Genomic DNA, 21,522 nt, shown 5'->3' with positions numbered 1-21,522 from the left:
ATACATTAATTAATTTGTGGTGCCCCGTCACAGAAAAATTGGACCACCACAAACTGATATGGCACTACCTGTACCTCTCACATAAACACATTATAATGGGACTTTCTATGAATGGAGATTGTTGTTACAACTCTGTTCAGTAGGTGGCGGTATGCATTGTATGCATTGTAACGCTTAACACACCTCATGCGCACCTGCTCTGCCAAAGAATGACACACTGTAGCAGGAGGGGTCAGTGTTGCCAACTTAGTGACTCATTATATTTAGCGAGTATTCAAAAACCTCCAGATGCTCGTGTTCAAAAAAGTCACAAATCTAGCAACTTTTTCTGGTCTTCTTGTCGACTCTGACATGAAAGCATGCATCGCTCTTCTCAATGACCAGCAGGTGCTGCTCCCCCATCTCAAAGCACTCACAGGCAGCTCCGTCTTGTTCGTGACACAAAAAAAACAAAAGGAAGCAACCGAAAGAAGTTAGTTTCTATTTCATTTTTGTCTCTCCCACAACTTTATTCCTCTCCCCTACAGCATCCATTACAAACACATGCACATGCATCATGGCAAATTATGTAAATTAGACAATGACGTCATGTAGACCCCCGCCACCACCACAAATATTGCAGTCCTGTAAGAAACACTGAGTGACAATGACAAGTGATGGGAAGAAGATAGCAGCTTGACCAGCAGGAGGCATCACAAAAACCTGCTTCTTCACCTGTGTGTGTATTTAATGTGTGTGGCTGCACCTCTTCTAGTCAGGTTCTAATCAAGCCTTCAGTGCTGCTGACCATCAATATTTAATCAGCATCCATCTGCAGAGACGGCTGCTTCACTCTTTCTTCTCTCCTCTCGGCAGCCTTCATGTCAAGCTTCTCTGTTATGCAGATCAAAGTATGGCGACCATCTAGAACAGGGATGCTCACACCCAAAGATCTACCTCCTAATATAAATAGAGAAAATATATATATGTATATATGTACGTTGTACATGTATATCGGGGATGCACACACTTTTTCAGCATGCAAGTTACAAGTCAAAATGATGTACCTCTTTTTATAAAACATACAACATACAGTATATAAAATCTAACCGGTAAACTTTGAGATACTATTGCAAATATTAATGATTAGTATTTCACATTCACATTCAAAGTTTACATGTAATCAAAGTAGTTGATATCATGAATATATTCACAAGATAATTACACATAATTCTTCAATAGTGTCCGTAACCCGAGTGCTGGTTATATGTCAGTCAAAATATCTACAGTACTTAATGTTCATTAAGACACACAGTTCATGTATTAAACATTACCGATATACAAGAATTGAAAATGTTTATCCAAAAGACAATGTCGCCGAAGTCAAGGAAACATATTCAAAAGGTTTCAGCAATAGACGCATTTTTCATTTCATCATGAAATAATAGTTTAAGAAGCGGACGTGTAGGAAACACTGATTTCTGTAGTGGAGTTCAGGACAAGAAGCAAATCCATCAAACAATCAACTTTTCAAGTGAACAGATAACTTTTGCTGTAGATATAAGCATCTTACCGCAGAGTTAGTTTATCTCCAATCAGAATAATAGAGATGAAAGTTGAATCTCCGTGAGTAGTTTGAAACGCCGCGGGGGAGCAAGAGCAAATCAGGAGGGGAGCTTAATGTCAGCTGACTGATGTCACATGGCATCTACAAAGTGACGTTTTTGTGATCGTCCCAAACTACCGGTAGCTCGCGATCGACGTAATGCGATCTACAATAACTTTTATGCAGCACACTGTTCTCAAACAGGTAACATTTGGTGGTTCTTATTTCAACATTTACTATAACTTCCTTCTATCAAAACCTCAAGCAAGTCACTTAATTGCTGATTTGGTGCATTGTTACCTGATTGTGCTTATACTGTCTTGTATTATAGATTTTTATATTCCCTCCAGTTGCATAACTCAGCAGAACTGTTCCAAAAATACATGGTGTAATCATATTTTCCACAAAGGCTATATAAGCCTGTTTATGTAATCTCCTGTGTATCCACTCAGCTTGTAGGTACAACAAAGAGACAATTGCACAATTTCGTCAACATCACTCTCTCTCATTGGTGCTGTTCATCCCCCATAACGCAACTACGGCTCCTCTCCTCAGCTCAACAAAGTGTGACAGCAGAGAGGGACGCTATGCTATATTAGTGTGTGTATATGTGTGTGTGTGTGTGTTATAAACGAGAAAGATGACAAAGGAAGAGAGAAGGAGAGGTGCCGAGCAGCTAAAGGTCACAAGCAGCCTCCAGCCTCACACATTAGGACCATTTAGACGACAGCCCTCTGTCGAGTGGCGTACAAAAAAGGGTACCTAATAATATAATTATATGTGATATCTGGAGCCTTTCTAAAGAGTCGGTCATATTTCAGTGCAGAGATAAAAGCTATATATCAAGAATGTTTGAGGAAAATGACACTGATGTTTTTTGAAAGGAGAAAATGAACAACTAATACATTTTAAACAGTAGTGGGTGAAGTCTTTTCTGAATATTGTGGCTGTGCTGTGCAGGATAACTAATCAATTCCGTGTCTGTAAATATACCTGTTGTTCACAGCACATTGAATAGAATGCACAAGAATTTGATTCTCAAGGAAGCATTGTTATATATAATGGCAAAAACCTGTTTCTGTAAATAAGGGTATAGACCACTGATTCTCAACTGATGGGTCGCAACCCACCGTGTGAGTCTTTGTGGGAAAAACAAATATAAAAATAATTGTACACTATTATTCTGAAGGGGATTTTGTCTATTAATATTCTGTAGTGCTGTCTGAAACCTGCTGTCGTAGAAGAAGACCAAAAACCTTTGTTAGTGCTATTAAGATGATGAATGTGTCACTCCTGTCTCTTGTTGAGCCTTAGAAAGCATTTGCCTTTAAGTATTTTATACGTATTATATATCATCTGTTTGGTATATCTTACTGGTCTATTGAACAGTCATATTTGGAGGTGTTCAAATTCACCATGTAAAATCGCTAATGCCAATCGCGTATATGGGATTTTCAAAGTCAATTAGCATCGAGCTAGCACGTGTTTGAATGCATTTCATTTTAGTCACAGTGAAATTATTTTTTCAATCTTATGTAAGTTATAATTGACATGCTTATAGTGCTTCAAAGCAACGGCTCTATAATAGAACTCAACTGGAGTCTTAATTGAAAACCTGTTATCTGTCTGGTGAGCTAGCAATAGCATCAAACATTAGCAGGAGCAGAATAGAAAACCTTTTCGGACAGTTTCTTGAAATCATTTTGAGTTTGAGGATAACACGTATTGTTCCTACCTCAAATTCAAAGTGCGCTGTCTTTTCATTAAATATATTTGAGGAAATTTCAGTTGAAACCTTCCCTGCTTGTCGTTAAGGAGTGATGGTGTGTGCCGCAGCCAAACCAGGGACCGTGTTTGCCACCCTCTATGCATGCTGAGGAAGCAAGCTGTCACTCAAAAGGTAGCCACGCCCCATCCATTTACTCTAAATGGGTCCAAGTTAAAAAAGGACCATCATGCAGTGTTGAATAGAAATGGAGAGTATAATCTTACTAGAAAATGATGAGTGAGTTATAAAATCTAATTGAGTTCCCCCTGTTATCGACATTATCTAAAGACGCCACTTATTGTATTGATTGTGCAGGTGTACCTAATGTCATGGTCGGTGATTGTGTTTCTTCCCATAGAGGGAGCGACCTTGTAGCTGGAACACTTTCACAGGTTTTACATTTCCCGAGCCCATTTTAAGATCCTGTGGGAAAACACTGACATACATAAAGCTGCACATCAACACTTATTCCTCTTCTCATCACACCTCCTGTCAATACCACTTATCACTTATAATCAATGGATGCACTCATCAATTATGTACCAGCTCCTTTTCTGACTGCTGACACAGCATCGCATCATTCAGAAGCTTTTGGACAATAAAATGAGGGACCATTTTCTTATTAGCCATCGGTGCATGCAGGTCTATACCTTTTAATCAAATGTTCTCCTTGAGAATGTGCACAAAGTAGTTAATACCGTGAACCAACAATATACAGTATGCAAGTGCAATTCATTGCTGAGCTAATGAATTAAGGAGGGAGTGTAGCTCTTCGTTAAACAATCATCAGGAAACATTCATGTCTATCTGGTCCTCTGCACACATGATTCTCTCCCTCTTTCCCATTCTCTCCTCCTCACGGGACCCTAAAGTGTGTATGTGTGTAATCGAAGACCACTCAGTCACTCAGGACAGGCTCATTTTCAGTCGCTTTCCCTCTCTGACAAACACACACACACAATTTCCGGTTTGATGAGCATCAAAATATGACATCACATTCGAGCACCTTCCAATCTGATTACATAAACAAAAGCAGTATACTGTACAAAAAAAACGATCCTTTACGCAAAATTGTTTTTTGGGGTTCTTTGGTAATTTTTTTCAAGTGAATCAGTCAATATAAGTCATCTCTTATCTCCCTCACACACACACCTACTGTATACTGAACATAGTCACGCTTTATAGAAGAAGAAGATAAGTGGAAGGACTAGTGCACTGCCCCTGTACCACATCTTTCTATAAGTTCTTCAATTCTGCAAGCTTGCTTTTTCATACATCGCCTTACTTGCAAAAGCCCAAAATATGTTCTGGAAAACTTCAATGGTCCTCTGACATGTCAAACTTCCCAGAATTAAAGGCCCTCACTGCAAATGAAACACGTCAGAAACATTCGGGTTGTCGTTAGAGCTCGACCGATTTATCGGTGGGCCAATTAATCGCGCCGACTATGAAGTATCACCGTTTAATCGATATCAGTGAATATGTAACCGATATATTAACTTTTTTTGCTGCACGGAGATTCTGTCCCTCCCTTCTTGTGTGTCTCTCTGTGCTGCTCCCTGCCCGAGTACCTGGCCCCTCCTCCACACACACTGCCTCACTCACTCGGCTGCAGCAGAGAATACAAGAGAAACGACCAAAGAAACTGCTTTTTTACACCATGATAAGCTGCGACTTTGTAACAATATAACATTCCACTTTAGTGCTACACTGTCATTTTTTTTCAAGCCAGTTTTACAGAGTGTATTACAGTGTAATGTTGTGTAAGTTTTATCTCTGTGAGATAAACATAGATAGATGCAAATGTTAATCCACATGTCCACCATTATGTAAGACTATTATACAGTAAGAAAAGCATGGAAACACAGAATGGAGCAGAAATTAAAGTAAATCCAAAATAAGAGCATAACAAAGGAACTAAGGCATAACAAAGAACATAAACACACGCGGGCTACCTCACAGAATGTGACAAGCCAACCCGACCGCGACGCCGATGCACGTCATGGCCGACTCCAGCGAGGGCTTCAAGGCGTCAAGAGGTGATGCTGCTCCGTTCCTCCTCGCCACTCCACGCCGAGGTGAAACGCTGCTGCTGAGTCCATCGTGCAGCTGCCGACGGCCCACGTGTCACGTCAGCACGCCGAACTCCCGTCCCCGCCCTCGTCCTTGCTTCCAGTGCAACGGTAAGAAAAGGACCGCGTTCCAATCCTCTCGCCAAGGCGTTTCAAGTTCCCGCAGCCCTCCTCACCTCCCATCTTGCTCCCAGTGCAAAGCCAAGAGGTGGGCCAAGTTCCAATTCCCATGCCCAGGCGTTTCAAGCCCAAGCTGTCCTCCCCAGTTCTCACGTTGCCCCCCCGTGCAACATCTAGAGGTCAGCCTCCCGCATCTCGGCTCTCCAAGACTCAAAAACACGCCCGGTTCCCGCTCCAAGGCATTTCAAGCCTATCCAGGCTTCACGCCTGGATATAGCAACACACAGGTGTATGAGTCCTATTTATGTCTTAAATTGATTATTTGCTCTTATTATGTATACTACATTGGATAATAGAGTGTAAAGGTGACTAAAGGTGTGTTAGTTCATGTTTAGATGGCTCTAATAATGTTTTAAAAACATGTTTAGAAGTTTGTAAACAGATCCTCTTTGCTCTAACTACAAAAATATTCCATTTATGAATAAGGAACTCAACTTAGTGGAAATTCACTTATCACAGTTGTGTCTGGAACCTATTAATCGCAATAAATGAGTGATTCCTCTTTATGCAAACAAAATGGTGCCAAATGAGTTCACCCCAGGCCAATCAGGTTTTTCTTCCTGTTACTCACACATATCGGTGACGGCTTGAAAAACGTAACTCAACAGTTGAGCAAAGTAGTTATGATGCTAATTTTATGTTAATGACGATCATTGAAGCAGTCATCAAAAACTGTCAAGCCAGCTAAGAAATATGATGTAATCGTTCATTGCAGCTTCCAGTTGTTATTTCAATGATATTGAAAATAATAGCTTTAGTCACTTTACTTACACAAGCCCTAAATATCTTCTGGAAAGCTTTAATGGTCCCCTGACATGCCAAACTTCCCAGAATTAAAGGCCCTGGACAGCTAATGAGCCACACACTAGCATGTGTATTTATTTGCCAAGAAACACCAAATGTGAGGATTGTATGACGAAGGTGAAAGATGAAGCATAGAGGAGGTGGCACAGCAGACATTACATTCCTCTCCAAATACTGAAATCGTACAGTTGTTTCTATAAACAAAACATTTTCAAGTCATTCTGTCTCATGTCCCTCCGCGCCTGCCTATGTTCCTTCTGTCTTTTGTGTCCTGCCCTTTTGGGGATTTCTTTCTGTCTGCTAACTCTCTCTCTCTGGTGGGCATCGCTTGATAAGCTGGGCAGCACCTGCCTGCCAAGATTCAAGCAGCACTGCCAGCAGCCCGCCTGGCTGGCTCAGAAAGACAACAGGATGCTTATACCCATCCACTGTACACACACATGCACGCACGCATATTTACAGGCAAAGGGACAAAAAAAGACCACCACTTCGATGCAATTCCAAGCACAGTGCAATGGTAATTGGGATGTTTTTAATTAAGTGTAGAATAGAATAATTGGCTAAACTGCCACCTTGTCCATACGTTTCTTATTGCCCTCCACCGTCACCACCAATCGAGGCACAAAAAAAAAAAAAAAAAAGCGGCTTGTTGAAGTGGAATGCAAATGAGCGACTGATTGCTCCTTAAAATCAGCATGTGCAAGTGATTGTGGTGCAAAAGTTATTTTAAAAAATTGACTATTCATAGTCATTTGTCTATGGTTGCATGTGTTATGTGTTTTTTCTCGGTCGTCGTCCCTCGCCACCTTGCGGTTCGGTTTCGCAGTTTCACGCTATCTCGGTGTTTCAAAAATATATTAATTATTAAATCGTGCTGTTTACTGGTTGAATACAGCCTATTAGTAAAAATGATATATGCATATTTTAGCACATTTTTACATATGTCTAGAGCAGTGGTTCCCAAACGTTTGGGACATTTGACTTGAAACCATGTACCCTGTACTCCTGCACACTTAAAAAAAATAAACCATTTTTAATTTTCATTAAATTTAAATATTAAAGATGATGAAAGGGAAAGTTGAACAAACATGATAAAGCAGCATCCAACGTACAAAAATACATACAAGCAGCAATAAACCCTCATTTTCGGGGGAATCCCCACTCTCTCTTCCTGGCACGCACATACATGGACAGGTTTTCAGTGTGGGGACTGGAACACCAATATAAATTAAACCTTTAAAATTAAACACTTTTAATACACAGCATAATCATTAAACTTACTTACTTATTCATATAACTCACACAGAGCAATGACGAACTTCATGCCGTGTCTCCTTCCTTCTTGCTGCTATGGCTGTGCGTTCTGTGCTATGAGGTATTCATGGTCACTCGTAATCGTGAGTGTTAGGCGCTAAATGTTTTCCATTTTTATTCACGACCCCCTATGACAATTGGCGTACCCCGCTTTAGGAACCTAGGGTCAATTAGGGTCTATTTAGAAGGTTGTAAACTGGTTTTCTATGCTCTAACTACGAAAATATTCAATTTGTACAGAAGGAATCTTACTTCATGGAAATTCACTTACCATGGAAGCAATTAACTGAGAGATTACTCTATTATCAAAGTCAATTGGAAAGACAAAAACATGTTTCAAGTCTGTTTTCTAGCTATTAGTATTGTTATTATAGACTATATACATACTACAGACTATAGTGTACATAAAACTACAGTACTTTAATTTTAATGTGAGCCACATTCATGTGATATCTGAGGCATAGTCCTTGCTTCTGCTCCACATGGGCCAACAGCGAGCAGGGCGAAGGACTGAAAACAGTTAAGCCTTGAACTTTAGATATGGGGCGTCCATGCAGTGGGTGTGCTCTACTCGCTGCTGTCTTTTCATCAGTCCTCTCTCCACTCGTCCGCAACCCACCGGAGGCTCTGTGCTCCTTTTTCTTCTTGTTACCACTTTCCGTCTGCGCTCTCATCCCCTGCCCATGTCACTTTAAAGTAAGCTGTGTGTGTTGTGACTTTCCATGGTTGTTTTGTAACTGGTCTTCCTCACGCATGGTAGGAAAGACGTAGGGAACATGGAGGGAAGCTTTTCATGATGATGGATGACCTACTCAATACTGTATAAACTATATATCACAAGTCTACATTATTAGCATCTTTATTCTGACAAGAACTCCTGAGCAGGTTATGTAAAATATATAAAATTACACTACACTGTATATTCTCCTTTAGTGGCCTTAGAGTTTATTTACTCAACTGCAGATAGTAGAAGACCTTGATTAAGGTTAAAACAAGAGGAAACAGAATAAACAGAATATTATGGCAGAAAAAACAGACAAATAGCAACAACCAGTAGGCTTGACATCGAAAGACTCAGTGGAAGTAATCCGAAATCATATAGAGCTCCATGGAACCCAAAAGTGGATGCACTTGGCACAGCACAGAGGTGACTGGAACCTGAATAGCCAAAAAAGACACAGTCATGTACGATCATTTATTTATACTACTGTGCATGGAACTAATTTGCAAGTGGTTAGCCTCCGCACTTAAATTTATCTAAAAGATGTCTTTACGTGCCTCGGTACGTGCTGCTGTTTTGATTATCAAGACAGTTTTAGCTCCTCAATGGGTATGACCACTCATCAATGTACCAAGACGAGCAAATTCAAAAAACAATACAAGCAGTTGATGTTTGCTAAATATAAGGCAGAAGAGTCTTAAACTTGCTTTATTATGCTTGCCTTCATCTTATTTATTTATTATTATATTGATTATTATATTCATTGTTCTGTCATGCTTGTTTTTATTTTTAATTATGTATTTATTATAACACCGATTATTGTATGGAGTAATATTACATGGAATACAGGAAGTGGATAACATGTACTGCACAAGATGTGGAACGGATGCTGGCTAGGATTAAATACGTTTTGCTTCTTCCTACTCCTTTTGGACATGTGGAAATGTGAAATGATTGATGAGATGTATCCCATTGTAACCTGTATGCATGTTCAAATAAAATTAAACCAAACCAATTATTGGTTACATGGTGTCTTTCACATGACAATAAAACTCTCTTGAATCTCTTGAATCTCTCTTGAATCCCTTTGTGCAAGTGTGGTATTTACACCTTGACCTCTTAATCCCCAGCATTAAAAAAATTTAAAAACGTGTTTAATACTGTATATATGGCACAATGTATGATGTGTTTTCCCTGAAGACGGTATCTTAGTTTGCTTAATTAATTCAAAATCTCAGCATTAGGTGAAGAAATTTAGACAACACAGCAACAAAGAGTATAAATCTAACATTTTCGTAGTTACATCATAGAAAACCTGTTTCCGACCTTCTAAATACGTGTTTTTAACATTATTAGAGCCCCCTACACATGAAATAACACTCCTATAGTCACCTTTACACTCATACTTGCCAATATAGTAGACATAATAAGAGTATATAAGCAATTTAAGACATCCATAAGACTCGTGCTCATGTGTGTTGCTATAAATGTGTTCCTATGGGGAGCGGAGTGGCGGGCAGACAGGAAGTGACATCAGGGGTTCAGAGTTGAGTTTCAGCTTGCCTTTATGGCAGTTATGGCTGTGACAGATTGTTGTGAGATAATTCAAAGTCTTGAGTAGTAATTTTATGCTATTCTTCTTAGATTCAAAGCTTGTCAGCCTAACCTGAGCGCCTGTAAATAGTTGAAGTGTGAAATAAAACTCAAAACTCAAGAAAACTACTGGAGGTGAGTTGAAAAAGCGTCCTCTGTGATCTTCTTGACCTTTTCAAGTGCAGGCTGCCGTAAGTCCAAAAGAACTTGACACTCACCGAACATTACAGTAGCATGTCTGACACCAACATCATTTCACACCGTCTTTTAATGCAGCTTCTGAATGCTTTATATTTGTATTTTAGTTCATTTAGTCATTTTAATGCTTGGACATGCTTAATTTAGGCAAGAAATGCGTAGTTTGCTTCAATATGCATATTCCCTGACTAATAATAGGCCATATTCAACCTCAAAACAGCATGATTTATTAATATACTTTTTAAACGTGATAGCGTGAAGCCGTGAAATTCTAATCGCAAAGTGGCGACTGTATGCCCATTTCATATTTAGTGGTTGGTTTACATTAAATAAAAATCCAAAATCAGTTTCAACACCATGCATATCAGCTACCAAATGTAAAAATATCTATTTAACACTGGAGACCATTATAAACAGAATTTTATTTGGTAAAAAGGGAACCGTTTTATGTCATTCAAAGAAGCTGCTTGGCAGTTGCCTTGATGCATTCCAATCACGTCATGTGTAATTCTATAAATAACTATAAGTTGAAGGTCTCTAACAAATTGCATGTGAATATTTTTTCTGTTCAATATTTCAAAGTCGCACAACATAACAGACATAACAGACGTAACATTATTCTGTTGAGCTAGCATTTTCCTCCAGAAGGCGTATTAGCTACAATTGCATATATTGTACATTGACAGCACTACGCAACGCAAAAAGCCGCCATTCTGACAGACTACGACAAGAGCGCTGCCCTAGTTTGTTACTTGAAGAAGCTCTCGTATGTGAGAGAGAGAGAGAGAGAGAGAGAGAGGGTTTGTCTGCTGGTTGAATGCTTGCAGTGTTGAACTGTGACACCCAGTCAGACCGAGACACTTGTTTCTTTTTTAATAAGCGGTGCCGACAACTCATCAAGGGCAAAGAGCAGCTCGCACACACATGCCTTCACTTACACACACACAAACAGCAGAGACCTTGGGGTTTCCGAAACAACTTGCAGTACAAACTGTAAACACGACACGTGACTACACACTCCCAGTGTTCATTAAGAGAATCAAATGATACAAATAGGAGGAACAAATGATCACGAAAGTCGCTTTTCTCCTCAATGAGACAGCTCAGCTCACAACACAACATGCGTTTTCCTCTGAAGTCGTCACGCTCAGGTGTGCGGTACGCTCTCTGTGCTTCTTCTTGACCTTTTAAGACATTTCTCCTGATGAGAGCAGAGTTCCGATACCCTGTGGACTCGTACTGCTGTCACACAGTGGTTGGCCACAGGAGGGGAAATTAGAGCAGTGGGCCTTGGCAGTTGACACAGATAGGAAATCACATGGCAGACAGGTTGTTACTATTGATGCACACACACACACACACACACACACACACACACACACACGTCTGTCAGTGCCAAACTGAAGTTCTGAAGGAGCTTTGTCTGGTATGCTGTCTCCTTCCAGTCTGTTTTCGTGACAATTTAGTAGGCTTTTATACAAAAAGGATTACAAGTTTTTGAATTGTGTGTTTTTTTTACTAGAGATGCAGTACATTCTATGCTGCCAAAATCTTTCTTCTTTTAACTTACAGAGCATGTAAAATGCAGGCCGCACGGTGGCCGAGTGGTTAGCATGTTGGCCACACAGTCAGGAGATCGGGAAGATCTGGGTTCAAATCTCCATTGGGCATCTCTGTGTGGAGTTTGCGTGTGTGGGTTTTCTTCGCGTACTCCTGTTTCCTCCCACATTCCAAAAACATGCATGTTAGGTTAACTGGCAACTCTAAATTGTCAAAATTGAATGTGAGTGTGAATGGTTGTTTGTCTGCATGTGCCCTGCGATTGGCTGGGGACCAGTCCAGGTTGTACCTTGCCTCTTGCCCAAAGTCAGCTGGAATAGGCTCCAGCATGCCCGTGACCCTAGGGAGGATAAGTGGCATAAAAAATGGATGGATAGATCTTGTAAAATGCCTAAAATACCGTAATTAAAGTGTAAAAACATCTACATTTTGCTTAAACTTTGAATCCTGCAGCTTATACAGCGGTGCGGCTAACTTGTGCGGCTAACTTGTTATTTGTTTTCCTCAAGCACGTGACATCTGCTATACTTGAGACCAACAGGCTTTTATTGCAGGTTTGAATTATCTCACAACAGGCAACTCAACTCTAAACCCCCGATGTACACTACCTGTCCGCCCGCCACTCTGCTTTTCTAGCACCAGAATCCATTTATAGCAACACACACAAGCACTAGTCTTATTTATGTCTTAAATGGTTTATTTACTTGTATTATGGCTACTAAATCGGGTAATACAAGTGTAAGGTGACTATAGGGGTGTTAGTTCATGTCTAGAGGGCTCTAATAATGTGAAAAAAAACATAGTTTAAAAGGTCATAAACTACAAAAATATTCATAAATAAAGAATCTTATTTCAAGGAAACTCACTTATCACGGTCTGGTCTGGAAGCAATTAATTAATGAAATAAGCTTTATAAGAATGTGTTATTGCGTTTACTTGTGTTGTGTTTACTTGTGTTTAATTATGTTTAATGTAATGTAATTGTTGTATTTCCGGACAAAACAACTGGTTTTCTTCAAGGGCACACAATTTTAAACTACTTCGGGTCACTTCTCAACTGCTATGGCAAAAGAAAAAATATAGAGCTTTCTATGACCAATGCGGCCATCAAGTACAATACCTGCAGATTGAAGCACTGGCATTTTATTATCAATCTTTATCTTTAGGAAAAAGACATCCAGCGCACCTCCCATTTCTGCTGTACGGTGAGCCCAAATCCTGCCGCGTTTGCTTGTAAAGCTGCTTAATGCTGCCTTTCAGTGGCGCAGCACATGCCAGGCCTGCATTGCAAACAGACAGCGGACTAAAGAGACAGAAGAACCAATTGAATTAAAACAAACCTGGGGTCAAGAAAGTGGGTGTAGGGGCCTGTAGGTGTGCGTGTTAATGAGGAAGAGTGGTGAGAGGGGAAAGAATAAGGAGGAATAAAAATGTAGGAGTAGAGAACAGAGACGGTCCGGCGATCAGGGACTGTTACCAGTTAAGGGCTCCTCTAGTTTGGGGTTCACTGATATAAACTTCACTAATGAGAAATACATCCTTTGACACTGAAGGTCCTTTATTAAGCTGATTTTTTAGTTACATTATATCAGTGTAAGATGTAACCCTTGGTCACCAACCTTTTTGAGGCCAAGATCCCTATATATATATATATATATATATATATATATATATATATATATATATATATATATATATGTATATATATAATTCTAAATATATGTATATATATTTTGTTTTTGTAGAAAAGTTTCCTTTAAATACAAAGTTTTGTGTTATTACTGGTTGTTGGCGGCTTCTTCTAATCGTGCCTTTTGCTGTATTTTTTTTTTTTACCATTTTTGCTGTTTTTTACATGTTATTTTGTTTCTACAGTGATGCAATGACAAATGAGCCATGTTAGGTTACTTGGCAACTCTAAATTGTCCATAGGTATGAACGTGAGTATGAATGGGTGTTTGTCTACTGTATATGTGCCCTGCGATTAGCTGGCGACCAGTCCTAATGAGGATAAGCGGCATAGAAAATGGATGGATGTATATAAACGTGTACAAATTAGGGCTGTCAAAAATAGCGCATTAACAGCGGTAACTAATATACATTTCATTAATGACGTTACATTTTTTTGCGTAATTAACACGCACGCATCATGGCAAGCCACCACTCTCTTATGACGACAGGCGGCGGCACAGCGTAGCTCCTCACAGAGTCACGCAGTGTCTAACTCTCTTTTCTAACTTTATTCTTACCTGAACACATCAACAGCAGTGCAATTCCAACAACATATATGTATCTCCTACTCCAAACAAACACTTTAGTCCATCCATTGCAACAACACTCCCTCATTGTCACGAGATAGACCGTGAGATGCGTTCATCGACACTCTGACCTCATCACAGTTTTGTTATGCTTGTATGGGTGGTCTAAAGAAATCCCAGAAAATTCACTCAAAACATGTGAATTCAACTTAAATGACGTGGTGTCTTTGAACGCAAGTCCTCATTGCTCATAACAATACAATTAAAGTCTGATTCAAATATTCTGCTATCAAAGAAACCAGTGTTAGGTAAACAGATTTTCAGTGGCCTAAATCATCATCATCACTGACTTGTCATGAATTGTACTAATCACCTAGAGAAACAAATTAGCATTAAGTTATATTATGCGGGAGTCCCACACAATATACACTTCAAGTCTTGTCAACTGTCCTGTTTATTTACAACAACCAGTGTTATAAATCAACATTTTTATGACACATACCTGTCATTTTTTGGGGGGGAACTTGAAAAATGACAAATATGGTCTTTTGGACCGTCTATTGGAGCAATTAATGGCTGAGCAGTGTGCCAAGGACATGTTTACAATGCAATGTTTCTGGATTCTGTGCACCATCATGGATGCCAAACCCGCGCAGCTCATACTATGAAAACGGATGCCGAGTCGGCAGTCCTGTTTAAGTCTAGTATCCTTGGTTTCAAGTGTGGTCCCCAACCAAACTTGGTTTCTAGGGCTTGATTCTCATGAATGTGCAAAAGGGGTAAGGGCTAAGATAAGGGGTAAGAGGTGGAATCGGGATTCAGCCGTAATCATTTCAAGGAACGTATCACCAATGCCATTGCATGTATTAATATGTGTTTCTGAAACAATGATAATCATATAGAGCGCAAACGGTTGTCCAACCTGAATGATAATTTTTCCTATTTAGGGAAACTTATGGCCCACCCTGGAGTATAATGTGGGACATTTAACCAACATTATGCTGCTAGATACTGTATACATGTCAAAATATAGCTTGCAGTTTTCTGGTTCATCCCCATTAAGTTTCCAGCTTTGACAGTTCATGTAATTTTGTGATTCTAACCATGACTGACACTTTGATTTCTATTTCTCAGAGTCGATTTGGCTAGTGTTTACAAGTTCACGCTGAGACAGTTGCATAGTACTGTGTGAAAGGTCAATTGGCCCGTATATCGTTTTGCACTGAAAATGCAAATAGTTGGAGCTCAGAATGAAAAGGCATGTGGATCCAATGTGTTACACAAGCAGATCTGGAAATCCTCGGGAGACATTGGCACACATTGTACACTGCTCAGCCACTTGCTTTCCATTCTTATGTAGGTTACTATGCAAATACGCTGAGAGTATCTTTTCATCTCACTTTACAACTGTCGAGGAAAACGCATGCAGTGACAATCAATGTGATGCGTGTTCCTCTCCCTTCTGAACATGTGAAACGATTAAAAAATAGCGGTTGATTTGTTTGGCTTATTTGTCATTCATAGATAAGACAAAGCCTCATTGGGTGCCCTGCTTACCATGAGTGTGTTCTCTTTGTCTCTTTTGTCTCATCTCACTCCTATGGATTTGCCTTCTTTTCTTTTATATGGCTAATACCATTCTCTTTTTCTCATGCACACACACACAGCCTTCACACCAGAATCATTCTCTGTCACTGTGCTGTATTTATAGCCTCATCTATCAGCCAACCACTGGAATACCTGACGTTATTCTCTGGACCAAGACCACCAAACTGCCCCCTAGCCATACATTAGGATGGAATGAGTGTCTGTGGGTGTGCATGCGTGTGCTTCAGACTCTGTGTGCCTATGTTTTACACAGCTCTACCCGATTACAAGTCCTAGGAGCTCTGGGGAATGTATGAGAAAGCGCTGAAGTAAGAGCAGAAGGGAAAACAATCTGAGAGAGAGATAAAGCAAAGTAGGGCAAATACAAAAGAGGGAGATTAAAAAAAGTGGAAAAAACAGGTGGATGCTTGTGCTTTTTTTGCCGTTCTGATAATGACAACAGTGATCTATATTGTCTTTTGTTCAAGGTCACGGCTGTTACACGGGAGCGCCGCCATCGCACAAAGGCACATTCTCCATGAGGTATGGCTCTGCCGATAACTACAAGCGAGCCTTATAGATTAAAGCAATTAAAGTAGAGGAGACCTTTGACCCTGCATTATACCACAGTCAGGATCTTGTGTGAATCATTAGGAGAGAGTGTGTTCATGTGTGTGTGTGTCAGGAGAGGGCATGTTTTACATATGCTTGCCTTTGCAATAACTGCTCATGTTGACCTTACAAAGCAATACAGCCATACCCGCCCCACATCCCCTCCACCACTCCCCTCGCTGGACGGCCAATGCAATGCAAAGCCTCATGTCAAATGTGGTTAGTGCAATCGAAACCACTGGTAGGTTTTCACATCTACACTCCCTTGGCCTTCTAGCCTTGACGCTTGAACTTAGACAGCTTTAAAGTGCTTTAAGTAAGCCCTACTAACACAAACACTGGTTTGTGTGTCTGTAGCATTAATGCTAATGAGCTGTGTTTGTCCAACAGAGTGTGGCTTGGAGAACGCTATTGTGCACTTTTACACGTTTTTACATGTGCAATATTTCTGCACGTCCATCTTAATAGATGACATAAAAGGATGTCACGATACACTCAGCTCATGAGACAATACAAAATTTGGGTTCACGAGAAGCAGACGAGACAATATTTTATCATTACTCTTAAGAAAACCACAATGACAAAATATTGGCCTGGACAGACAGATTTTTTCATTAAGTCACAACACAATGCAGGTACGGTACATTTTGAAGAGTTTTATAACTTTGCACACATGACCTAAAGCATGATGCTTTTAACTGTTGGAACTTTCTCCCACAAACTGAGACAAAAAATAAATATCATAAAAGTTCGATTAATGACAGCAGTTGTAGCTGTTACTGCTAACCATCAGTAATGTTAATGTTAACATGTAGTTACACAAAGACATGTAAAATAGATTGTAAAATAGATTGCAGATTGCTGTTGATTAGTGTTATAGTGTTTGCCAATCAGGACGCAGAACCCAATGCGTGTTCATACCCAGTAAAAAAAAACAACTAAAATTGCACTTTAAAGAACCGCGAAACAGCGAGGCCATGAAAGATGAACCGCGATGGAGCAAGGGAACATTGTACTACAGGTTCTGCTTGGACATTAAGCTGTTGAACTCTGATGGAAAAAACAGCCACATGAGCAAGTGACACTGGGAACACCGAGGTAGGTTGGATTGCAAAGTTTATAGTGTGCGTGACGCACCTAATTTGCAGTTCCAATCCTGCTTCGCATCCTGGCACTTACATAGTACGATATTATCCTTCACAGTAGCAATGCCACAGCTCACAGTCTGATAGACTTGTGGCTGACCTGTTCCCGCGAAATAGCTTTTTTATATATTAAATTTAAATATTGCCACGTTTTAATCTTGCGACACTCCTAATATACCTGTCATATATCACATACAACAACATAACTTAACATTAAGGAGTGGGACAGGAGGACACAAACGCCTATTCCCTGATGAAAAGCTCCCACATCTGTAGCTGACTGATTGTTGACAGAGCTCCAGGCTTGATTTAGGATGTGCAGCGAAGCCTTTTTTTGTTTGTTTTACAAAGCTGTCCTTTGTGAAGTGGTGGGTTTATATACGTGTGGGATTATCTAGTGGTATTAGAGGCAGTATCATGTCTGTGTGGGCACCTCTTCTTTCAAAGGTGGAGCAAACGTTTAATGGTCATAAACAGGCCCTAGGGACACATATTACTGTCCTGTACTGTTAATTTTGCTTAATAAGGGATCTTTAACGCAACATGAAAGGCAGTTCCGGTCATGTTTTCTTGGATTGAGGCGAACAAAAAAAAAAACAGCGGAGACAAAAATGTCAGGAGTGAGGAAAACGTAAAAAGTGCAAAGGCAGCACACGCAGAGGGGTTAGTCCTGGGGGCACCCGCCCTGATGTTACATCAGTTTACCCTCAGGGTTCTCACACACACACACACCCACGCACACACACACACAACACAGAGAGTGTGGGGGCTCCCTCTGCTGGTGCATCATGTCCTCCTACTCCTCTTCCTCTCTTTAGTGCTGCTGACTTTGAAAGCGATCCTCGTCTCAGCGACTTATGAAGTCATTTCCACTGTGGATCACGTTCCCCATGCAGTCTGCATTTAGCACCAATTTGAACCAATTTCATCAATTCCATCCCCCAAGCACTTTGTTCCACTTGTCCAGCTCAGCAACTGGCTTTTCTTGTAAATGCCAACAATTTCCGCTACCGTTGTAAACAGCGCTTGTTGACAGTGTAACACTATTTTAGCTAACAATATCGGCTCCGTCCAAGGGGCCTGTGCTCTTTAATTGGTCGCTGCATGGGGAACTGTATGTTTTTACGACAGCCTCGCTTCAGCGGAGGCTTTCCTGGAATAAAGTGGCAACTGAAATATGTGGGTGGACAATGTGTACGGTCACAGTCAAGCCAAGGATGCACACACACATACACACTGGTACAATTTCTTAGCTATCGAGGGCTGCACGGTAAAAGCAAAGTTGTAAAGCAGACTTCACTTCAACATTAAGTACACTAATAAATCAAATTCAAATCTGTGTGCAAAGATAATAACGCTCACTTTTGATTGACACTTTCAGGTAGGTATTGATTTAACAAAACAACCTAATATGTAACTGTACTACGTTATACTGATAGCTGTTTCTAATATTCTGGTTGCCTTATTTAGCTGCATGAGACGAAATATTAGGAACACCTCATTATCCTACAGAGATCACTATCAAAACTGAGCAGTTATATTGCCATGTTTGTGCAGGTGCACCTAATGTTGTGGCCAGGAGTGCACCCTTTAATGATGGAGAGGTGTTTATGGTGCTACTTAGACGAATGTCGTGTGAAAAAGCAGGATATAGAGAGAGATCGCTGGAAGAAAAGTCAGTCAGTGTTCATATCAAATAAAGCAATCAACGACTGGAGCTTGTCATATACGCCACAAGCACAGCAACTCATTTATCCAAATCAACAGGAGTTTCAATTCATCATCCTTCATTCTCCATTCACCACAATGAATATTTCATCACATGCATTGTCTCTTCCTGTTTAAACAGTCCTCCCTGACTATGCCGCTCCGTCCTCTCCCTCTTCCTCAACCTCGCTCCTGCCGTCTACCCTCCTGAGCCTGTATGAACTCCTCCGGGCTGTGACATACATTCAGCATTCTATACCTATTCACGGCTCTCACATTGGAGGTCCCGTCTATGCTGAGGTGTAGCCTGCTTTGCTGCATATGTGTCTGATGTGATTTACTGGGGGAAGCAGCCCCACAATTACTTTTAAAGGTAATGCTTTGCACAATGCTTTTTTAAACTTTAATAACTTTATTATCATTTTGTCTTTACTGTATAACAATGATTTATTAGTACATGTTCAATATTATTACCTTTCACATGCTTCTACTGCCTTATAGTGAGGCATGTGGTGTCCATTTTGACTTAAATTACCAAATTTTTTTTTTCATAAAGGGCCACAATAATAGTTCCACCGTTTCTTCACATGCAGGTTTGAACTGTTTTCCAGCTTTTTCAGTGAGTTATTACTTCTGGCATAAACGATTGTTGTTGATTAATTGCATCTTGAAGCAACTTGAGGCAAAATGGATACTTGTCTGCAGCCAGCAGAGGCACTGTTGACTCCACCTCAACTAATTTGCTGTTTAAAGAACATGACGTCAGCTGTGGGCGTTGTTTTTGTTTTTTATCTATGCAGAAAAAAAAGTGTACCACCATCTAAAAGTAATTTCAAAATAAAAATATAAAAAATCTAACTAAAATTGACTGTTAATTTTCCCCTTTGTCAATCAACAAAATGTAGTCAGATGACTACCCCACATCCAAAATATTGGACTTTTTCCCAAGAAGGCAAAATCAAAATAGCACTTATGACCACTATAATTCGCCCACCTTAGGATTGCTATGATATGTTGGCAAGCCGTAATTCTTTTTTTAATGCATGTCAGTGTAACAACAGCATTTTTCAGCAAACCATACATAATTTCTGAGAAAAGTGCCATTTGTTTTATTTCCTCATTCTGTCAAGTTGCACATGCAAGATGTTTTTGACACTGACATTGCCTGACAGCATCATACCTTCCCTTCACTAATAACTTAATAGCTTAATAAAGTGTTCATCACCAATCTCAAACAGATGTGCTCTTTTCTCCTCCACCTTGCCAGCAAGCAAGCCATCTTGCATGTTTCAGCCCTAGAAGCAGTAAGGAGTAGTTAAGAGACTAAATGTATTGGCTCATTTGAGGCTGAGCATCGATGTTAATATAATAACAGCGAGAGGCTGTGACAAATGTAATGTAATTGCTGCCTCTCATTTGCAGACTGAGTCAGATGGCTTCCACAGCAGAAAAAGGCATCATCCCTCAGCGTGTTTTAATGAACATGTCCGGGTAGAATTGTTGTAAGTTAGCCCACTTTGGTGGACAGATGTGCCGCCTTCTATCGTCACATGTCATGCAAATTTAATGTCAATATGCAAAAGAAAAAACGTGACGCACACTTCCCCCTCTATCCCTCTTTGCTCTTTTTGTACCTCTTCATACATGATTCATAACCGAGTGAGCACTTTTATGGGGAATGTCCACCGGCAAGTGGACGCTTCAGCAGGGGCTCCCTTCACCTTCCCAGTCCCCGGGTCCACGCAACCAAGTAGTATGGACACCTACCTTCATTCTCCGGGTAATTCCTTAAGGCTTGGCACGACGAGAACACGTGGAAAAGCACCAAGAAGGAGAGCAGGAAACGGGAAGGATAGATCCACAAGACGCGCGGAGTCGGGGCCATTTTTCAGGCTGCGCTGCGCCCTCGATGCATCCCTGTTGGCGGCGTGGAGTGTGACTGAGCGCGTAGCGCAGCCTGGAGATGGAGAGAGAGGGGGAGAGGAGGAGGAGGAGGAGGAGACGACTGGAAGGAGGGTTCCTATGGCCAGCCAAGTGCTGTCAATCATGCCGAGGCTCCCCCTGGCTGTTTGGGAGCCCGTGGACGCACTATTAAAAAGTGATGCTCAAAACAGTGAGAAGTGCAAAATAAAGTAAGTTAGACACCCGTTTAGTGCCAGGTAATGTTTGTATACACTGGGTCTGACCAGGGGCGCAGTGAAGGGGGGAAAGGTTCCAATTCCAAGGGTCCATGACAGACAGGGGCCACAGTAAATAGGTAAATAATTATTGCTATCTGGTTGTGAATTCTTTTTAATATAGTCAGAAAACGATTAAAACAATATCTTGTATTTGGTAGTAACAGTTAAATATCCACATTGATCAAAAGTAAACTTCTACATTGACTGGCAACTCCCCCATAGCTACATGAAATGGTGT

At 40.5% G+C, this 21,522-nt stretch overlaps 1 protein-coding gene across 1 annotated transcript in view; it reads right to left on the bottom strand.

Moving 5' to 3' along the window:
- epha4b (eph receptor A4b) overlaps nucleotides 1-21,052 on the bottom strand; it is a 132,075-nt gene extending 111,023 nt beyond the window's left edge. The window contains exon 1 of the mRNA XM_054769438.1: nucleotides 20,872-21,052. Coding sequence (XP_054625413.1) covers nucleotides 20,872-20,989 — 118 coding nt within the window. The 5' untranslated portion in view covers nucleotides 20,990-21,052. The remainder of the gene's footprint in view (nucleotides 1-20,871) is intronic.
- Nucleotides 21,053-21,522: the final 470 nt, after the last annotated feature.

Source organism: Dunckerocampus dactyliophorus, chromosome 2 (genome assembly GCF_027744805.1).
Source record: "Dunckerocampus dactyliophorus isolate RoL2022-P2 chromosome 2, RoL_Ddac_1.1, whole genome shotgun sequence".
Lineage (NCBI taxonomy): Eukaryota > Metazoa > Chordata > Actinopteri > Syngnathiformes > Syngnathidae > Dunckerocampus > Dunckerocampus dactyliophorus.
Note: the sequence above shows the minus strand (reverse complement) of the source record. Positions and strands in the feature narration are given on the sequence as shown.